This window comes from Aptenodytes forsteri, unplaced genomic scaffold (genome assembly GCF_000699145.1).
Source record: "Aptenodytes forsteri isolate BGI_AS27 unplaced genomic scaffold, ASM69914v1 Scaffold317, whole genome shotgun sequence".
Lineage (NCBI taxonomy): Eukaryota > Metazoa > Chordata > Aves > Sphenisciformes > Spheniscidae > Aptenodytes > Aptenodytes forsteri.
Window position 1 is genome coordinate 267019 of NW_008794415.1, and position 21131 is coordinate 288149.

Sequence of the window (21131 nt, forward strand, 5' to 3'; positions counted from 1 at the left end):
TGTCTTTATCTCAACTCACAAGTTTTCTCACTTTTACTCTTCTGATTCTCTCCCCCATCCCACTGAGTGGGGGGAGAGTGAGTGAGCGGCTGTGTGGGGCTCAGTTGCCGCCTGAGGTTAAACCACGACAACGCTTCTGCAGTCATAAGCCAGACCACGCAACAGCTCTCTCTAAAGTTCATCTGCTTGTAAGCGTAGAAAATACCCTTCTTGCTAGCTCTGACAAAATTTCCAAAACATAGCCTCCTTACCGGATCTAGAGTTTGGCTACAGTGATCTTTTTGCATTTTGTATCTCTCTGAATCTGATTGAAAAATAGTATACAGAGGTGGTATTCCTGCCAGACTCAAGTTTGTTACTCAAACTTAGTACGTTTTTAAAGGTAGGCTTTTATTGAGACCCCATTAAACCAACACTGAGAAGAGATACGTTATGCTTCAGCTGGTAGTTAGACTGTTCTTCTTGCCAAGATATGCTGGTATCTCACCATTTTTAATTATTTTCCCTATAGAGCAACTCAGAAGGTAGGGAAGAATCCTGGTTTACAGGTAAGGAAGCTAAGCAAAGGGTAAAAAGTCATTCACAGGTCCTGCAGGACATCTGTGATGGACCTAAGAAGCAAACCCATATGGCCTGATCAACGTTAAAGGCTTTCCGTTAAGTAGTTCTTTCTGCTCTTGGCACATGGCTTGAATCCTAGCTTTCAAATGGACTATGTATTAAGATCACCAGCCAAGAAGCTTCATAAATTAAGGCTGCCCACATAAGTAAATCAGTGCAGAGATAGTAACAAGGAAGGTTTACCTGAACTAGAAAAAAACTACTATGATTTATGAAATAAAGACATCAACAGACCAGTTCCATTTACTTCCTTTGTTGGCTTGTCTCCTTTTGGATTTAAGTGGAAGAAGATGGCATCCGTGTAACAATAAACTGAGCCAGACTACGCATCTAGTTTTATTCTTATAAAATTCCATCTAAGTTATGTTAAATTTCAGATGATGCTTTTTTAGTATAGAAATAATCAGTGGTAAAATCTGATTTCAAGTTTCTGGACATAATTCCATGAACTGGGAGATTAAAATATGATTTCTTACAAAATAGAAAACAGTCCCTTTATGGACAGTCAAAGTCCAAGCTACTGGTACTTTTCTAACTTTCTACATAGAGGATAGTTAGCCAATAAACATGATTTCTCGATACAGGATGTTGGTTTAGATTTAAAAAAAATGTAAAATGAATGTGAGAGAACAACACAGCTGTTTAAGCATGAGGCTTTTGTTACCGCCAGTCTTTGTGGAGTTCAATTCTGCATGCTGGCGAGAGCCTCCCAGGAAACCAATCTGCCCTGCAAACAGAACTCCTTATAAAAATGGAAGTGGAATTCAGACCTTTGCTTAGTACTGATTCCAGTTTCTAATGCAGGCTCTAACTCTGACATCTGGGGGGGAAATGAAATTGGGTGGTTGCTTTGGACTTACTCTTACATACTCAACATAGAAGTCTTCTCTGGTAACTTAGATCTGTTTTTCAGAGCCCAAAGAAAACAACAGAATTTAGAGTGACCTTCATACAAGTCAGTATGAAGAGAAAGCGAACATTTCTTTAAAAATTAATTCACTGGGATAGTATTTCTGTAGATTCCCCACTGCAGTTACTCAAGCTGTGTACTGGCAGTGACCATTCTGCCCCATAAACTAGTTCACACTTCTTCTGGATTCTGCGCTTACCCTTGTACTTCCATGCTTCTACTCTTCTGAGTCATAAATTAACCACGTAATTTCACAGCACACTAAAATTGGAAGGCTTTCAGAAGGAGAAACAGGTTAATTTCAGTTGAGATACTTCTGACTCTCACTGTCAATAAGGTGAAAATGAGAGGTTTTCTAACTTAAATATTTTGTCAATCCATTAAAAAAGGTTATTTATTTTTATTATTATACTACACATTACTAAAAATGTTTCTCCCTGATGCATAAACATTTCCTAGATTATAGGATTTCAAGACCTTAGCCTTTCCCTAATATAATTCAGTATGTTTCCACTCCTTTTGAGACTTTGCAAATTATTACTAATCTGACTTTAGGCTTAAAAGAATTGGAGAAAGTATAGTTTCCTTGATTTGTGAAGTAAAAAAGAATGTTCTGACTGTTAGTGAGTAATGACAGGTTTCTGTAATTGATATCAAGAGTGGGAGCTATAAGGTGGTGAACCCAATGCTGTTTATCAGGATGGATGAGAAATGTACCAAAGTACTCGACCTTCTGAGGAAGGTGCCAAGTGGAGGGGGGGGACAATTATATCTGAGCCATTACTTATATTGGTACCCAGAAATGAAGCCCAGTTTATGGTATCAAGCTGAATAGCCACTAGCAGCACCCGGAATGGATTTAGGTTAAGGCAGAGCTGAAAGAGAGGAGCAGTGCCAGAGCAAGAGGTAGGAGAGGGAGGCTGGAAACTGGGAGGAACTGGAAGTCACTCACTAAAACCCTGCACTTCCTTACAGTTAGACTGTAATCTGTTTAAATGGCTGGATCTCATCTTCTGCTAAACTCAATAAATCTGCTGTGCAGTAAACTCAGAGGCTAGAATGTGCTAGCACAGATGAAGCCCACCTAGCCGAGTACAGTAACACAAAAGAGTACATGGTAAGAAGCCATAAAGTACATGCAAAGCTTTTGATTCTTTTCAGATTTTTTGGCACACTTGCAACAAATGATTGACAAAGCTGCAAAGAACTTCCTTTGTTTGAGATCCAAGTGGTGTCAGACCAGTGCAAGGTGTTAATGATGGTATTTTTTTCATCTTGCTTTTTTGGGATAAATAATATTAGAAGAAAACTGCATGGTGTGCCTGTTTAAGAAGTTGTGCTTAACTGTTAATCATTAAATTTATAATTGCTAAACTGATGGAAGGCATACAGTTTTATTTTTGTAATGGGAAAGAAGACAATTTACTATCTCTCAGCCTGGCCTTCCCAAAATACTGATGTTACAAATAAGGTCATTGTTCTGCAGCATGAATCACTGCCAACTGTGGGCTCAAAAATGCCTGTCTGAAATAAAGCTTAACTGTCAGCTCCTTTCCATACAACCCAGTTTTTCCCACAGTCAACCTCTCATTTGCTTCAGTGAAGAACATTTCTTATCCAGTGAACTTTCTTACTGTAATAACAATGTACAACTAGCCTTATATACTTCTATAGCAGACTTTGAATAGTAAGCAAATCCTTTAACCAGTCAATATGCTTTTATGTTAACCTACATGTGCAGAGATTAATGGTTAGGCCTTTTCTCATACCCACTGTGGGTATTTATTTCATTTATTTTATTTTTTTCAGTTTTGATCCAGCATGAGCTAAGACAACTTTCATTGTCAGAGGCTTTTTAAGGCATGCAAAAGGTGAGTACTTTCATCCTGTGTAAATACATCCCCTCCATGAAAGGAAAGTCCGTGGTGCTTAAAAAAACTGTAAGAAAACAGTAAAAGGACCATATTAATATAACAAAAAGACTATTTAGGCTCCCTTTATTAGCACTGCAGGTTTCTGATACATTAACAAAGGCATGTGTTCCAAGAGAAATGGTCATTTTTAGATCTTTGTTAAGGTCTTTCAATAAAAGGTTTTAACTGAAGAGGGAGGGAGTAATGAGGAGAATAAACCTGCTAAAAATTAATGGTTGTCTTGATGATGATAAAAATTTTGTGCACATGCAAACCTTTTTTGTTGTTGTTGTTTCAGTGGCATTCTAAGCTTTTAAAGACAACTTTGTAGTATGGGCCATTTTTTCATACAAAATAAACAGTTTTAAAAATTAAACTGGTCCAAATTCTGGCCTCATTTATATCAGTACAAATTCCAGTGAACTTCACTAAATTCTGTAGAATGTGGTGTAGAGACAGTAACGAGAAAAACCTCAGATGGGTATTATTCAGCTATTGGAGTCTTGCCTGCAACCAGGTAATTAGGAGAAGATGTAGGAAACTCAAGAGGATCTGTTCCTGTTACTAAAGTAATTATGTAATTAGGACAAAAGTAAATCATGTGGTAGCATTATAGGCCATGAAGAACATATGCCTGCATTTTAGAGAGTACTAAGCACAGTATGAAACCCAAATCCTCATTTTTAAAACTTACTATAAACAAATCTGAAATAACAATAGGCCTGATCTGTGATCTCCAGCTGGGAGTTACATTCGCACCAGCAGAAAAATTGAATCAAAGGTGACTAACTGCTCTGAGCTCAGCTATACAGAAAACTTATTTAGATAACAGGTACATTAAAAGTGTGAAATCTTTGTGGCAATAAACAAGACATATCTGAGATAAAGCTAATTCTCTGTAAAGCTTGGAGAATATCGTAAAACAATGACAGTCCACTCAAACACTTGCTCATGAAAGTATTGTTCTGGTCTAACAAAAAGGTGTTTTTTAAGTTACTTAGGCACAATATTTTATGTGTCTTTAATTCTCTAACAGGCAGGCACCAAGTGAACTCTTTTGAAAGTTGAGTCCTGTAGCAATAAAGCAAAGATATGTATGTTTGATTTCTTGTCATTCTCCTACTATGCCTAGAGAATTATCCTGTATATTTCTTGGTCACCCAAGACAAAACTAGTAGGAAAGAAAGGGGTTGAGAACAGCTATGAAAGGGGATGACCACTAGAAAAGCTTAAGGTAGTATTCTGGACTGAAGAAAACCAAGACTAAGGGAGAGGAAAGACTGAAGTAATTAGTATCTGCTTATATTTGATACCTGTGAGTTCATGGCCTAATCCCTGAAGTAACCAGTGAGCTGTTGAGTGCTACACACTCTTTTTCATGAGCTTTACCCCCAGTCTGACTAGGCAGGTGGGATTATAGAACAAGGTATATCTACAGTAGTCATGCAGTTCCTAACAAGAGCCTTCACCCAGGTTTGCTGTATTGAAAGCACGTAAGGGGTTGGCAGGAAGGAACAAGCTGTATGTAAAGGACCTTAGTGGTCCAGCTTTCTTTAAAGTCAGATGGAAAAATTCCCCTTGGATCAGAAACCAAGTACTTTGTTATTTTCCACTCAGATCACATAAGATAGACATACACCATGAAGACAAAAAGCAATTTTGACGACGGAATCGTTCTCTTACTTTCAGTCCCAAAAGGAGGGAAAAAAACCCTCCAACAGTTACTGAGTCAATATCCACACCTTTTTTACCACATCTGAACACAGCTTTCCTAACTGTATTCTTGCTGGCAACACAGGTAATCTTCCAGTGCTGCTACTTGTTCTGTAACCTTTCTTCTCAGTCTGTACCAGTTATCCCATTTAATAAAGCCTGATCCACATTACAAGGAGAGATGTCTTCTAACTATCAGAGCGCTTTATTTTTACTGTTTTCTTGCAATAGCTGACTCCTGCCTCTAAAAGTAGCAGGCTAGCTAGAGTATTCCCCAGTAGATGATGACTGATGACTTCAGTGCTGATGACTGTGCTCTGAATTTTATCTGGATCGTTTCATGCTGCCATTTTTCACGCATTAAGATTACAAGCCTAACTCTGTGAAAGCTGTTCCAGCTCTACAGGCAGCCAGTGCCCTTTTTAGTTGGTTCTTACTTCAGCTGACTTAAAAATATAATTAATATAATTTTGCTTCCTAAGAAGATATATTTTCTTATTTACTTTGCTGGCTGCTGAAGAAAAATGACATTAAGCCAAAGAATGGTAACAGGAAGAGGGAAACTTACTTTTATCTCATTTTAAAGATGGGAACATATCCACTTGAGAAGACAGACTAAGTGGTTTTAACCTTACTTTGCTCTCCTGCTCTTGTAGAGGTTTGATTCATTATCCGGCGAGGACAGAACTGTATTTACAGACTTTCATTTTTAATCAACAAAACTTTCACATCCTCTTCTATCATTCATGCCAGCAGTAGCCTGCACGATTTCCAGCAGTCTAGCTACTATAACATATGTCTCAGCATAAGCTGAAAATCCACCCAAGAAGCAAATTACTGATCTCCATAATCCTGCAGCAAGACCGCTACTGGAACTTGAGTTAGTTTGTTTAAAGTTAGCTTGGCTAGATCTACACTATACTGCAGTGACTGTCATGTGTTATACCTGAAGTGTTCACTGTGGGAGAAAAAAAACTTAGCTGGCTAACAGGAACATGCCTGGTCACACTTTATACAATAAAATTCAACAGGATCTTTTCAAAGGCTGTTGTAAATAGAGTAGCACCCCTGATTTGTTGGGAAGAGCTTCCCAGTGACAGGAGATACGGCAAGTAAACAACAAACTAAACAACTGGAGTGAGCATTGCCAGAATAAAACATTTCCCTAGCCAATTAGTAGGAAGTTCAATCTTACATACTCAGGGCCTGGGAGACAGGTCTCAGTTAATTCAGCTAAAAGTACCCATATGAGAAAATCCTACAGATTTTAGTAGAAATTAAACTGAAATCGAATTTTATGGAAATTATTTTGCAGAGCTGAAAGAAAAAACTGCAGAAATAACAGAAAATTATGTCATTCCTGTAGACGTTCTACGGCAGCTGTGATGACTCCGTGCATCAGAGACCATCCATTCTACAGATACTCCAAACCAGTTAGAGAGCTGTACTGAGTCTTGTATTAGTTCTGCATAACTCCACAAGTTGGTTTAAGCTAAGGACTTCCATTCCCTATTCAGTTCTGTCAAATTTTGTCAAAATGACTGTTTACAAATGTCTACAAAACCAGATGGAGAAATTCAAGGTGATAATTATTTGCAACAACTTCTGTAGTCCTTTTTCTGGGTCTCTGAATCCAAGACCAAACAAAATCAGAAGAAAGTTGCCACTGCATTTACTGACTTTATTACGGGAGCTCTAGAAGGCAAATCAGTACCATTTGAAGGTACTGACAAATTAAAGGTTTAAGGACACATCAGGAATGAAAAGCTGCTTTTTGAGATACAAAACGCTGAACTGCCACAACCTTAGGTCTTCTGCCAGTAGTGGTAAAACCCTGATTTCTGTATAAGCACCGTAGCACTGAAACGGTTAGCATTAATAGCTACAGCTAAAGCCTGCGGCCAGCAATACCAGTTTCCTCTTGCAAAAGAAATAACCATGGTAACTGGGGTACAAGCTGACTAATACTAACTTTTCATTGGTGGCTTTTGTACTACTGAGGATAAAAATTCACTCTGTTTTGAAGGTTTTGATGTGTTCTCTGATACACATCGAGAATCCAAGTAACAAGTCTTACATACTGATGTCTAGGTAACTGTATACAGCTATCTGCTCTTACAGAAGAATCACCAGAAGAGAAAATCTTTCATGATCAAAATGGAATCTTTGCTATGGCTTCACATCCACCTTATGACAAATTTAAATACAGGAATAGATGATTAAATTATTTGACTTAGAACCACTTTGTTTTTCTTTTTAAGTAGAATACAATTCGGGTTACCCAAGGCCTTTCTTCCTCCTTGTTTTCTTCGATGGTGATAACCAGCAAATGATACAGCCTTGCATGCCAGAAAGCATCATGTGGCAATACTTTTGTCATATGATAGGATGGAAAGAATTTGTTTAGTTATTAGAGATTGTGCAGCAGGGGTTTACAGATACCACAACTTTGTTCAAAGCCCCTGAAGTCAGATGCAAAGCTCGGTCAATTTTCATTCGTAATTTTTCATGGGAAAAAGAACTCTTCATAAAGCTAGCACTATACAAGCCTCTGTGATCTGATCTTGAAGGACATAATCAGCAGAATTTTCTGTATCTGAAATGCAATGTTTCTGTGGCATTTCTGTCAGCAAGAATAGGTTGAGTATGGGATTGAGAAAGTTCTTTCACTATTAAGTGAACGTAATTCCATTCTTCATGCGCACCTGTGCAGAGGTAAAGTCCTCTTATTGCACTGCTTTTTTCTCATTGTTATTAGTTCCTGGGTCCTTTTTATGAGCTCTTCTGTGAATCATACCGTTTTCTTCTTTTCATCTATGGAATTTCTTACTAGCTGTTATTTTTAAGTGAGACTTTGGTTTCTCACATGCCTCATGGAAATATAGGCAAATGTGAAAAACATCTACTGGAAAAATCTCCATGCTTCAGCAGGCCCAGAGGATTTAATAATCAGCATGAGATTTTCTTCCTCTCAATTACTGACTCTTTTGTTTAAAAAAAATAGTACTAATACTAAACAAACAAACAGAAACACTCTTTCTCAGTGTTTATTTTTGGATGTCTTCCAGAATCGTCTTTTGACTGTGGTCACTGACATCCTGGGCTAAGGCAGCATTCACTAGCCTCAGTATTACTAGAGGGGCTTTGGGGATTTTTTTAATTTTTTTTTTTTTTTTAACGGGGAGGAGCCAGTATTCTGGTTTTGTTGTTTTAGGTTTTTTTTAAACAGAAAAAGCAGCAGAATGCAAATGGCAAATTAAGGACTGATCCACTGACTCCAACATCTGTCCAGAATGTCCACATGTCAGCCATGTGTTATGGTGAGAGGGAGAAAAACCTTCTGGTAGAGACTTTAAAATCAGAAAAAATTAAAAAGTGCCATCCTTTCCTGTAAGAAATCTTAGAGTTTAGCCCCTTCAAATTATTGCATATGAGTAGAGCGTAACATTCTCCTCAAACTTCAGGTTGGCTGTACTTTTTAAAATAAACAAATTCCTGCTTCATTTCCACTTGCTGATGCACTTAGGAACAGAAAGCTAGCTGAAGATACGGCCCATTGCAGGTTTATTCAGCCTGTAAGTCATGGTGTATTGGACCAAGAGACTACAGCTCTTATTCCTTCCCCCACCTACCATCAGAACCCGGTGAGAAGTAAGCACTTTCACGCTCCCTGGCCAGCAAGATTTTGTAACTCACTTTTGATCCCTATTACACAGAGCATAGCATTTTTTCCACTCAACAAAAAGAAAATGGGGTGGCTTGGGTGAAATTTAAAGCCTTGCATCAGCCTGACGTGGACCACTGGTCCCTGACAGCTCTTCACACAACATCTGCTTTGCTCATCAGCTGGCCCAGGGCCAGCAGTGGCTGCTGCCAGTTAGAAAGGGGAAGACTTTTAAGCGGGAGTGGGAGTAGGAGAGGATCAAGTGCTGTCCCTGGAAGAACTGAAAAAAAATATTTTAAACCAAAATTAGCAGTAGGTGAAGAAAGGAAATCCTGGCTGATCATCTGGGTCAGCTAGAGTAAGATTCACCAAACAAGTTAAATCAAGAGTTTAATCAATGTAGTTAATGAAAAAAAGGTTCAGTGCAGTAAGAGTCAAGGTGACACATTCTGTAAGAGGAGTAAAAGATGGAAGAGCAAGAAAAAGAAGGTATGATATCTTCAAACCAATCTTGGCAGCATTTCTTTTTGGAGTTTGAGCTTCCTGGAAGCAAACTATAAATACTCTGAAAGATAAAGGAATTACAGGAGAGAAAATCTCCATCTTAAAGCGCTGACACGCTCTATAGAGAGCCTTACACTTTGTGAGTATTCTAAGAACTGGTGATGTGGCTGAAGGCTACTACATTCAGGATCAAAAAAACCCAAACTTACTTTACTTACTCCCTAAGTAAAACAGTGGACCTCACTTTTTTTCCATTCATTGGCTTTCATTGACTTTACTGAATTCACTCTTCAACTACTCAGTACAAGAAGACATCATTAGTCCATAATAAGAGTTCTCCCTACTGCAATAGCATCAGACAAACATCAGTTCTCTCAGGAAGAGAGAACTTCTGTGAGAAGTAGCATGGATGGGAAATATGTACAAGAGTTCAATGAGCAGATTCACACTGTTTTAAATTAGGAGTGATCTAAGTTACATGACTTGTGGATGACTTTTCTGAATCACATCAACACCATGTGTTTTTCAATGCCTGATGTTAAGCACTTAACATGTTTCTTAATTTATTACTTATGAGCTGAGTTAATAGAATATAAAAAACAGCCTTTTAGACAATGATAAAACCCAATTTGTGTCCTCTGAAGAAAATAATGTAGATACAAGCTAAGCTGAAGTACAGTAATGCTTAATTGCAATCTGAGCGTGCACTGAGATAGACCAATAAGTGTGCAGAGAACTTTAATGCTGACAAGATACTTGGTACAGGAACCGGGAACAGCAATTCTAGAGTTAAATACATATATTCTACTTCTGCATCTGGGATTAAACTCTTCTTGACAATTCCCTTTGGCTTACATTACTGAACTAGATAAGATAAAATTAAAGTCCAAGCAAACATAAGCAGCCTTTTTAAAAAAGAGATGGTTTTATACTGTAAGATAATGACTGCCAGCTAATAAAAGTTTAAAGCATTAGCATAGCTGGGAACAGTATTACATGAAGTCATCCCAATACTGCAACTTACCTCTTCCCTATGGTTCTTTATCGGCATACAGAGAATACTCTGAGTCTTATACCCTGTGATCTGGTCAACTTCTGCATTGAATCTTGGATCCTGATACAAGAAAAAAATACAATTATTTGACTACTTGCCTAAAGACCAGTTCTTTTTCTTCCCTGGCTTGCAGGTTAAGAAAAGTACAATATTTGACTTAACTGTTACCCAGGATAACAAAGGTTCCATTACTAGCTAATAATTGTATGAAGTTGTTAGTATCAGTGTGTTAAAACAACAAACAAAAAACATTTATGTGGAACATGAGTGCCTGTGGATAAATACAACTGCCAGAAAGAACAAAAAAACCCCAAACCCTAGGAGAAGCCTTTCTTGAGCCTAGACCATCATTATAATAACCGTATACATAGACTAACCATCCCTAGTATAGCTTTTATCATCGAGAAGAAATTACAGAAATATACTGAAAGGCATACAACCACAGAGTAACAAAGTTTCATGAATGTGGTTAGTGTTTTTGCTTTTACCAGAGATTGCTTGTTTCATTTTTTCAGCTGAATATTGTTAGAAAACTCTGATTTTTTCAAAATTTTACTAAAATAAATCAGACTATTTTTCAAAGCTGCTGTTCTTTCTCTAGTAATTGATTTCAAGTTGAGCATGATGGACCCAATTCAAGAATGAACTTTTAAACTACAAGGACAGGTGATGTCCCGCTGGAAACATGTACTTAGCAAATGTTAAGACAGTTTCTGAGGCAGCAAACAAGTGTCTGTTGAAAATGAAACCGTATGAGATCATACCGCTCTTCTTTGCTTCTGAAAAAATCTACTCAGAAGGTAGATTTAGGTACATTAGGTAATGTTACCTAATACTGTAAACACGCTCAGATTAACTGAGAGATGATCAATCAGAAGTGGTAATTTTCAGCTCTGTATGCCTTTATTAATTAGTTAATTAATCAATTAAGTAATTCATTAAAATTTCCATCCTCCCTAAATTCAAAGCACAAAATCAGCATATCCAAAGAGCCTGGAATGAAGAGATGTTAAGCTAAGATGTAAGAGATGTCCTCTCCCAGTGCTAGATTCTCTTCCTTTTTTCATCTGGCCTTGTATTAAATAACTCAAATCGCAGAGTATCATTTCATTTGGGAGACCTCTATACAGTTCAAACCCCCATCCCGTTCTTTTCATTCAGCTCCTACTCTTTGTGCCTCAGGTGTGATAAAATTCTCCAAAGTATTTTCAGTCATAGGACTCCCAGTTTTGCAGACAATTACATTCACAATTTCATCCATTTTGGTGCAGAAGTATCTTACGTCCTTCTACAAGCAGGAATGTAAACATTTAAGTGTCCAAAGCTAGAAATGCAAATACTGGTGTGCACGTAGCTGGTTAAGATGGGGCTGATATCTGACTGCTAATGTCAAACTTACATAATTTATTTTGATGTTAGCATTCCTCTAGCAGTAGTCATAGCTACATGTTTCTGTGTATGCATGTATCTTTAATACACGTATTATAACCAAAACCATGATGTCAGGTTTGCATCTTGACTGGTTTAAGTCAATATAGCTCCAAATGCGTATACTAAAATGGCAATATTACAACCGCTGGCTTTTTCTTTTTTCAAGAATTGTTCAAGATAAATTTTTGTTGGTTTACCTCATAGGCATTCTTGATATTCAGAGGCTGGCCTATAGCTGCTACATGACCCACAATGCCCTTGTTCCACTCCAGACGAATGCAGTTGTTGGAAGCTTCTTCCAGGGTGGAGCCTTCTGCCACGTCAAACAGCCTGCTTATAAGAAACTTCTCATTAGAGCTATCCTCACAGACCAAGAACAGGGAATAGCGATCAGCTGCTATAAGCTCATGGATATGTAGGAAAATTTTATGGCAAAGCGCTGTGACATCTAAGTGACTAGAAATATCTTTCACAAGTTCTAATAGTCTTGAGCACTGATCCCCTGCACTGGTCTCAATCCTTGGAGATTGCAGAGGCATCTGTTCCTTCTTTTCAGAGCCGGAGAGGAAGCTCACTGCTCCTACTGAGTCCTTGACAAAAATAGGCCTTAAGGGTCTGTCAAATTCAGAAGCAGAGATTTTCCTCGCTGGCGTCCCAGAGTTGGTGGTCTCAGCACAGGCAGGCTGGTGACAAGCACAGGATTCACTCTGGGACTTGGTTCCCTCCTTGCAGACTGGGATGGTATGAACTCTCTCAGCAAACCATGCATTAACCATTTCTCTGTAAAACAAAAATAAAAATACAGTGAATGATGTAAGTTAAAAATCCTCAGGAACTAACACATATTTGAAGAGGACACTGCAAAGAGGATAACTGTAAACCTTTTCATACCGTGGACGTGAGTGCACCTTTACTGCAATAGTAGTTAGTATCAATATTCTTCAATTTTACGCAGCACTTAGCCTAGATTAAGCAGTAATATTTTATGCCCCATAAAAAGGAAGCTATTTCTGCCTAAAGGAAATACCTGAATAGGGCAGAGGAAGACTGCTTACGCTGTGGCTTTCAGAATATAGAAGATCAGAAGTTTACACCGTAATTTTGTGCTTGAAAAGTTCTGGTCCTTCCCATTCCTAAGATTTGGATTTCTGTAGAAGATGTGTATATATTCATATGAAGACAAAACTTTGTTTTAATTCTGTTTTTCTAGACCATTTCTAACGTTTAAAAAGATAATTTTGAACTTTAATTCTCTCTGTCAAATCACCTGCAGCCCCTCCTATTTTTACGTCGCCTACACACTATTTTGACGTTAACCTCCCCTGCTCTCTCAGACTTAATGAAAAATGCTGTTTTGACTCAAAGCACAAAAGTTTTGCTTAAAAACTGTCAGAAAGAAACATGAGTATTTCTAATTCAATCCCCTCCAAAATAGTGAAAAGACAGACTGTTTTCATGCATGTCTCCTTTCCTTGCAGGTGAAACTCATTGCCTAACTCAACCCAAAATATTGAATACCCCCAAAATTATATTTTTGAAGAGTTTACCATTAATTAAAAAATGTCATGCATCTCTAGTATTTAACTGTATGTCTCAAATTAACTTAGCACTAGAATGCCAACCCTAATAATGTCCTCACTAAATACAGCATGTCTTGAATTATCCATAAGCACACATATCATCAATAACATGAGTATACTTTTTCTTATCACTATAATATTTTCTTGTCCAAAATCTGTTTGTTTTTTTTTTTTCTTAAATACAGGGCTTTTTATTTCATTTACTCAGTGTCGAGGATTCCTCACAGCACATGATCTACTCTCAGAAGAAATGTTTTTTTCTGAATTACATAATGTATGGGCCTATGAACAGCAAAAATCCTATTAAAAAGTCTGATCTTTTGGAAACCTTTCATGGTGGTCATGTTTTAAATTTGGGATATTTTTTATTTGCTCAGCAGACCACAGGAATTTCGAGAGTGAAGCTGAATGAAACCATGGAAATTAGTCAGGTTAGTCAGCCGCTGATACGTTACATGCATCAGTGTATGTTAAATATGAAAAGCACTGCACATAGCCTTTTTTTTCCTTACAGAACAGCTTCATCTATGTTGTAGAATGCAACACTGCAAGTGTAATTAACCATTAATTCGAAGTAATCAATTAAAATCTAAAGTCCACCAATATTATTTTTATTAGCAAGCAATCCACAACAGGAAACTTATTTGTCTTCTATTAGAAAGGTTTGAAAGAGTTTTTCAGATTTTGCAATCACGTATCATTTGGTGACCTCAACTGTAGGCAAACGTGCTATGAAAAATTGAATTGATTTAGGAAATAGTGCACTGTAAAGGGAGCACCTGGGCAAAAGAAAGTCATTATGTTACCGTACCCATTCCACTTCAGTGCGAGCTACCTCGTAATTTTTTTCTCCTCAAAAACCTGTGTCTGACTGAGGTAAAGATCACTCAGTGTAGCACTGTAAAACCAAATTCTTCTCTTATTCACACCAGTGCAACTCCACATAAATGGATGATAGACTATTCTTTATTTTGGCTTCTGTCTGTGTACTGTGGTCCTGATCATGCAAAACCTTACATACATGGTTAATATCATTCATAGCCCCAGTGATCTTCAAGGCTGAATGGTCAGTGTGGTCACATAGGACATTTGTGAATCTTCTGACGATGAGAGTCCAAAACCACTGAATGAAAAGTTGGACACAATTAAGGTGGTGGGAGTTTTGCCTCCGAGTTCCACAGAGCTAGGATTTCATTCCATGTTTTTATATTTTCCGTGAAGCTCCTGGAACAGTGCTTGCTGTAGCAATAATATACCTCAATCAACATCTATGACAAATTTCCCAGCAATCTAAAGCTAGTCCAATCACTGGACACATGGTGCCAGAGAACACAACGAAATTCCACTGTTATTCTGAAAGAGTTTTGGTTCATTGCTTAGCTACTTATTTTTAAAGGAAGTAAGCTCTGCTTTTTAAGTATATTAATAAAAACTACCAATGCTCCTTCTTTATTACAGCAGTGATACGTATTTTTTTGTGGAGTTACCGCATTCAAATGTTTCTTGCAGTGAAGAAGCATGAAGAATAAATAATATATCATTATATATTATATATTATTATTATATAATTATATATATATAACATATAATATATTATTATATGACTTTAACGAGATTACTTTATAGTACTTTAACAGGATAAATATTAAATGTGGGAGCCGTGACCATGTATTACTGAAACGCATAATATAATTTGCATAGGGCAATATCACGTTTGCAAAAGCTGTTTCAATGAGAGTCAAAATAAGAAACTAGCATTTGATAACATGTGGAATTTTCATTAATTAAACTGAATGAGAAAACAGAATAAAAACCGGTGATGAAAATGACCAGAAGTATCCTTAAGAAAAATAAAAAGGTTAAAATGCAAAAATTTTAAGTAAACACAGTACAACCTCTAAAATCAGTGCTGATAACTCTTGTCATCGTATGTGTTATGTTCTATGTGGGATCTTTTTGTCTTACTCTAATCTCTAATAACAAGAAAAGAAATTACCTGGAAATTTTAGCTTTTTCTAAACAAAATTTAGCATCTAGCACTAAGGCTGCAGAAGAGAACCTGAAAATGTGAGCTGGGTGCATTTAAAGCCTCAGACACAAGAAGGTAGATATAGAATAACCAACAGTTTTAAAAGAAGGCTTGTGACTTGACCCAGTTTCATGATTGTGTGTGCTGACTTGATTTGTGAACATCGAGGACTGGCATTAATGTAAAGTAAGATTTAAAAGTAACCGTAATAACCTGGTATCAGATGGAGAGTGTTCTTAAACTAGCAAGTGATTAGGCATAGGAAACCGTGTACTTTGGGCATGTTTGAAAATGCACAGGCGTGAACCTGTGCTATTGCTGAGTGACAGCAATTTGTAGAGCAATCTGATTCACTGCTTATTTACACATGAGGAAAGGAGAATATAAAATGCTATCATTTCACCTAGCTCTGTTTTACACTGAATTTACATACGTGGATGTGTTGCTATAAGATACAAGGCAGAGAAAGAATCAGGTACCCTTTGTGGACAAAGCAAAAGCTAAAGCAGAAATTTGGTTTATCAGTTGAAACCTGCCATTTTATTTATTCTGGAGTGTTGTGTCATGATGTCCCCTGGCCTTAATGGTGTAGTAATAGTAATCAGGAAGAACAATGTATTCTGAATTCTAATACCGGTTCTCAAACTGTGGCCATGACATAATTTAGTTTTTACCTTCTTGCCTTTTTACTATGTAAAATAAGCATTCATTTCTCTATCTTATGGAGGTTATTGAGGGATGTAGAACATAACTGTAAAATCTTTCACATGAAAGTAATTACATTTCTTTAGTAAGAACTGACTACTTGTAGGTATCTGCACTATTTATGAAGCACTTAGACACTGAACAGAACTATAGGTGTAGCTGCATGATTATGAGTAACGTATTCCTGTCCCCTTTAATGTCTCTTAGATGACGGTCCAATAACTTGCCAACATAGTGTGCAGTTCTCAAAAAGCTCTGTAGGTTAACAACAACAAAAAATCCTTAACTATACTGTTTAAAGCATGGTTTTCAACTTCAAACCATTTAGGCATTTTTATTTGGGCAACAGGAAAGCTGTTCAAATTCAGCTGGAATAAGAACAGTGTTCACTGACCTTTACTGAATGCCTCTTCTAACAAGGAAACTATTTAGCTCCTTTTACTCACACAGTTACACACACGGGTGGAAGAACTAGCATTTCACATTAACTGACGTATTCTAACTCTATTTAAAATCTATCAGACAAAGTCTTGACATGCATTTGCTTGTTGGCACTCAATCCTATTTAACAATGCATGACAAGAAGAGTGTTATTACTAACACAACTACTTTCTCAGCACAGAATTAGCTCAACAGATATCCGATACCAGACACATACTGAACCACAAGTGAGGTTGCTGGAAATTAGTAACAAGTGCTGTGTTTGATTAAGATGTCATTTTGCAAGGACTATGAGAAGAAACAAACGCTTGTGACTATTCATATGCATCGTCTTCAGTAAGCTTTGGCATTGTCAAGAGCTGATTGTAAGGACAAGACCCTTGCTGTAGAAGGAAGCTTAGAAGTTGCAGGAGTGTATTAAACAGGAGCAGATACTGATCTGTAGTGATCTACGCAGATAGTTAAAACCAATGCAATGTCTCCATCCCAGCACAGCAATCACTGCCTGCTGAGGAGTTACAGGCATCAGCATCCATTCCTCATGAGCTGCATGCATCCTTTACTGCACTGTGATCCTTTACTGCAGTATGAGCCTCCACTCGAGAAAGCTATAATTTATCCCAGAGTTCATAAACAGGAAGAGTTGCATATGAAGTAACCATTTTTTAGTCACTTCTATCAGCCAAATGCAGTCTTTCCTCTATAAAACACAATTTCAAAGGAGCGTGACAATAGTGACTGCTGAATTTGGTGGGTGACCTCATCAGCAGATGACAAAATTGGAGAGGAATTTTGAAGAGAGAGGGATGAGAAGGGGATGAAAATACAATGGCAGGTAAAACGTTTGAAGAAAAAAAAAAGATTGTGTGATCCTCCCCTCTATAATCACTTACATATAGGTACACATTATCTGCATTACATGAGAACTCAGGAACTTCAGAGGAATCACTGTACAGAAGGTAGACCCATCCCTAAAGCAAGAAGTTTTCAGTATGAATAGGCAACAAAAATAGAAGATCACTGGGTGAGAAAACACAGGCACAAGGAAGCGACATGGCTTAAGCCAGGTCATGCAGAAGGGCACAAGTAGACCTGAAGACAACCTCAGGTCTAAGACCTGAAGAGAGCCTTGCTTTATTTCCTCTGCCGTATGCATCAAACCATGCTGACCTGACACTAATTACTATTCTACTCATACACTGGGAATATTAAAGTATTTATTGTACCCATCTTTGCTTCATTGTGATTATCTTCAAAATAAACAGCATACTTCTCAAAAAAAAAACCCCAAACCCAAAACAGTGAAGATGTTTAAAGAGTATCAGCCAGATTATAATTGTCTTGCTCACACATGTAACCATGCTACATATGTAAGACCACACCAATGTGACCATTCAGCAAGTATTTGGTATCTTTGGACAAAATGTGCAAAAACAGAGCACAAAAGTAATACCGAGATCCAACAATGATAGTATACTGCATCTTACTTATCTTGCACAAAGAATGCTAATAATTACTGTACCATAAACGTACTGAGTGTTGAGTAGCTTTCAGCGAAACAACAAATAATTCCCCATTTTCTCTGTTGCTCATAAATCTTTCATACATACAATGTGTAATGTTTCAGCAGTTGTGTGGACTGTTTTGCTCATTTTTCATTCAAACCAGCAGTTACTGATAACACACTTCAGGAGAGGGATTCAATCCAAACTTGCCTACTAGAAGATGCCAGCTTTCAAGTATCTGAATTCCTGTGGCCTAATCCTGCTAGTGTTGAAATCAACAATATTTCAAGCCAAGCTTCATAACTATTTTCTCAGTTGCTTTCCTTAAAATAACCACTAGATGTCTTCAAATTTCTTTCCCGCATCTTGACATAATTTAGACGTAGAAATCATTTAAAGCATTAGCAACAACTCAAAAACTATTCAGTTTTAACAAATTAGTTTGAAAGTCAAAGTCACTTGGATATTATACTTGCCTTCCCATTTTCTTTCCAGTACTTCCTATTTCACAATATTTTCTAAGTGTTTTTGTCTCCTTTCTGGCCATGGAAAGATTTAAATAAACTGTATAAGGCCTCATTAGATGGAAACAGTAAACTGACTGTAAAAGAAGTGTTTTCAAACTAACTAAAAAAGTAGATTGACAAAGACAATAGTTGTTTTTCCTTAAACCCTTTCCAATTATAGTTACTAGAGATGCTATTTTTAACAGTGGTAGGCAAAATTTTTGAAGACGAAGTATGACTTAAAGTTGGTGCCAGTTTTTTGGCACAACTCAGTCAAATATATAAGCATACCTTTAACTTTAAACATGTTAAGTGGCCCAACTGACTTCTGTTTGAATACAGATCTAAATTAAGAACTCCAATTCTTGATTCAAACCATGCTCATGAAAGAGTGAAATAACAACTTTTTAGAACTATGAAATAATGTAAATCTTGTCTGAATGCTCATGTTTTTTTTAGAATAGGAGGCAGAGGTTGCTTTATTATTTGAAGCAAAAGTATTTGAAATGGAGGACTAACACTAACAGGCTATTCTTGGCTATTTTCAAGTTTTCTTTACCAACCAAACTGCAACCTTAACTTTTCACAAGAAAGCCTTCCTCCATAGAAGGGACTTTCTATTCACACTATAAAGAAAGACAGAGTAAATCGTCAGGGCTTCAAGGTCAAATTCTAAAACATGACCTCTATTTCGCCGCCAAATGTTTACTTCTTGTTCCAAGTGCAAAAAAATTAAAAATAACTATGTACCTCATGATTTCATTGTGGAAAGCAACAGGACAATGCCAGTGACTTTGGTGAAAGACAGATTAAAAGTTAAGTTCACACCTGCCTGGAGACCTCACGTAAGCCTTAGGCACCACTTCAGTTCCACTTAAATTCCTAAAATAGGGGTTAAGTAGGACTTAAGTGGTGCAGGGGCTTTGGGATGGCTGTCTGTGCTGGGGTGAGTTCACCATAATGCACAAATGGGAAAATATATCTCTTTTACTAAGCAAATATGTTTTGTGGCTATATTTTCAGTGCCAGACCTAATGTGAAATTACAACCATTGAGTTATTCACAAGGGCCATTTGAGTAGGGCTTCTTTTCTGGCACTTTGTAAATAGCTCCTTTTGTATTTAATGCCTTTTTTTTTTCTTTTCTTCAAGTAAATCATATATAATGAGAAAGCATTCCATGTAAATTTATGTATGTTTCTTTGCCAGTAAGGAAGAGAAAGACTTGTATTCTGTAGTTTTATTAATTATATTTATTCATGACAAAAGCAAAATGCTTCCTCTTTAATGGTGAAAATGAAAATAGGTGGTAGCATATTAGTTCAAGTCAAGAATGTATTGTCCAAAATTGCTTTGTTTGTAATTCTTGATCTGAGCCATATTTTCCCACACAATTCAGCTTTAATCTAGCATTCAAATAAGCATGAACATAAGCTATGATGTACTTTATTTGATCTGAAGACATCATAGGTGATGTTATAATGAATTTTATCCTTCTGCAGAGAGCTAGCACAATGTCTACACACTATGGAAGTCTCACTTCAGCTTCAAAATTAGACTGATTGGTATTTTTGTTTTATATACGTAGTCTTTGTCCTCATCCTGTACAAAGACGTGAATTTCCTCCTCACGTGATGATTCTTCAACAGATGCCCAACACAAAACTTCCATGAACTTCTACTATTTAGAAATAAAAGAAAGGTGTCTAACTTTCTCGTCTCCCACAGAGGCGATGTATGCCTCAGCTCCATTCTTCTTCCCAGTTGCCAGAAATTTGACCCTGTTCTCTAAAGTCTTCCTAGTAAAAGCAAAAAAATGGCAATGAGATTTCAAATGCCTATTGGCATTATCAAAAGTACTGTAATATGATAATAAAGTTACCCTGAAACAAAAGGAGGCAAAAAGAGATGTTAACTGTTAAAGTAGTTCACCCCATCTTATTTTCTACCTGTCCTCTAAGGTTTACCAGTTGTATTTTAATTAATGTATTGTGCACGCCTGTTTGTTTCTTACTACCTAGGGCAAACGGTACGGAGTAAAAGCACACTCTCCTTGTAGCTGCTCAGTACTATCTGCTGACTAGTTTATCTTCACACCAAAGACGATGCTGTGTAGGAGTTCAGATTATAGCTTTTTGGGAATTAAAGATGTAAATTGCTACTAAGTGATTTCAAGTCCTGCCTGACCAACCTAGTGGCCTTCTGTGATAGAGTGACTACATCAGTGGACATGGGAAGGGCTACAGATGTCATCTATCTGGACCTCTGTAAGGCCTTTGACATGGTCCCCCACAACATCCTTCTCTCTAAACTGGAGAGGTATGGATTTGATGGGTGGACTGTCCAGTGGGTGAGGAATTGGTTAGATGGTCACATCCAGAGGGTAGTGGTCAACAGCTCAATGTCCGGATGGAGGTTGGTGATGAGTGGCATCCCACAGGGGTCCGTATTGGGACTGGTACTGTTTAATATCTTCATCAATGACATAGACAGTGGGACTAAGAGTGCACCCTCAGCAAGTTTGCAGATGACACCAAGCCGAGTGGTGCGGTCGACA

General features: G+C 37.4%; 1 protein-coding gene across 1 annotated transcript in view; it reads right to left on the reverse strand.

Annotated features, from left to right (window-relative positions):
- Nucleotides 1-21131, reverse strand: part of PDE5A (phosphodiesterase 5A) — a 65171-nt gene that overhangs the window by 38705 nt on the left and 5335 nt on the right. Inside the window, exons 2-3 of the mRNA XM_009289371.2 lie at nt 12008-12590; nt 10350-10439 (exon numbers count right to left, since the gene is read on the reverse strand). Coding sequence (XP_009287646.1) covers nt 10350-10439; nt 12008-12586 — 669 coding nt within the window. The 5' untranslated portion in view covers nt 12587-12590. The remainder of the gene's footprint in view (nt 1-10349; nt 10440-12007; nt 12591-21131) is intronic.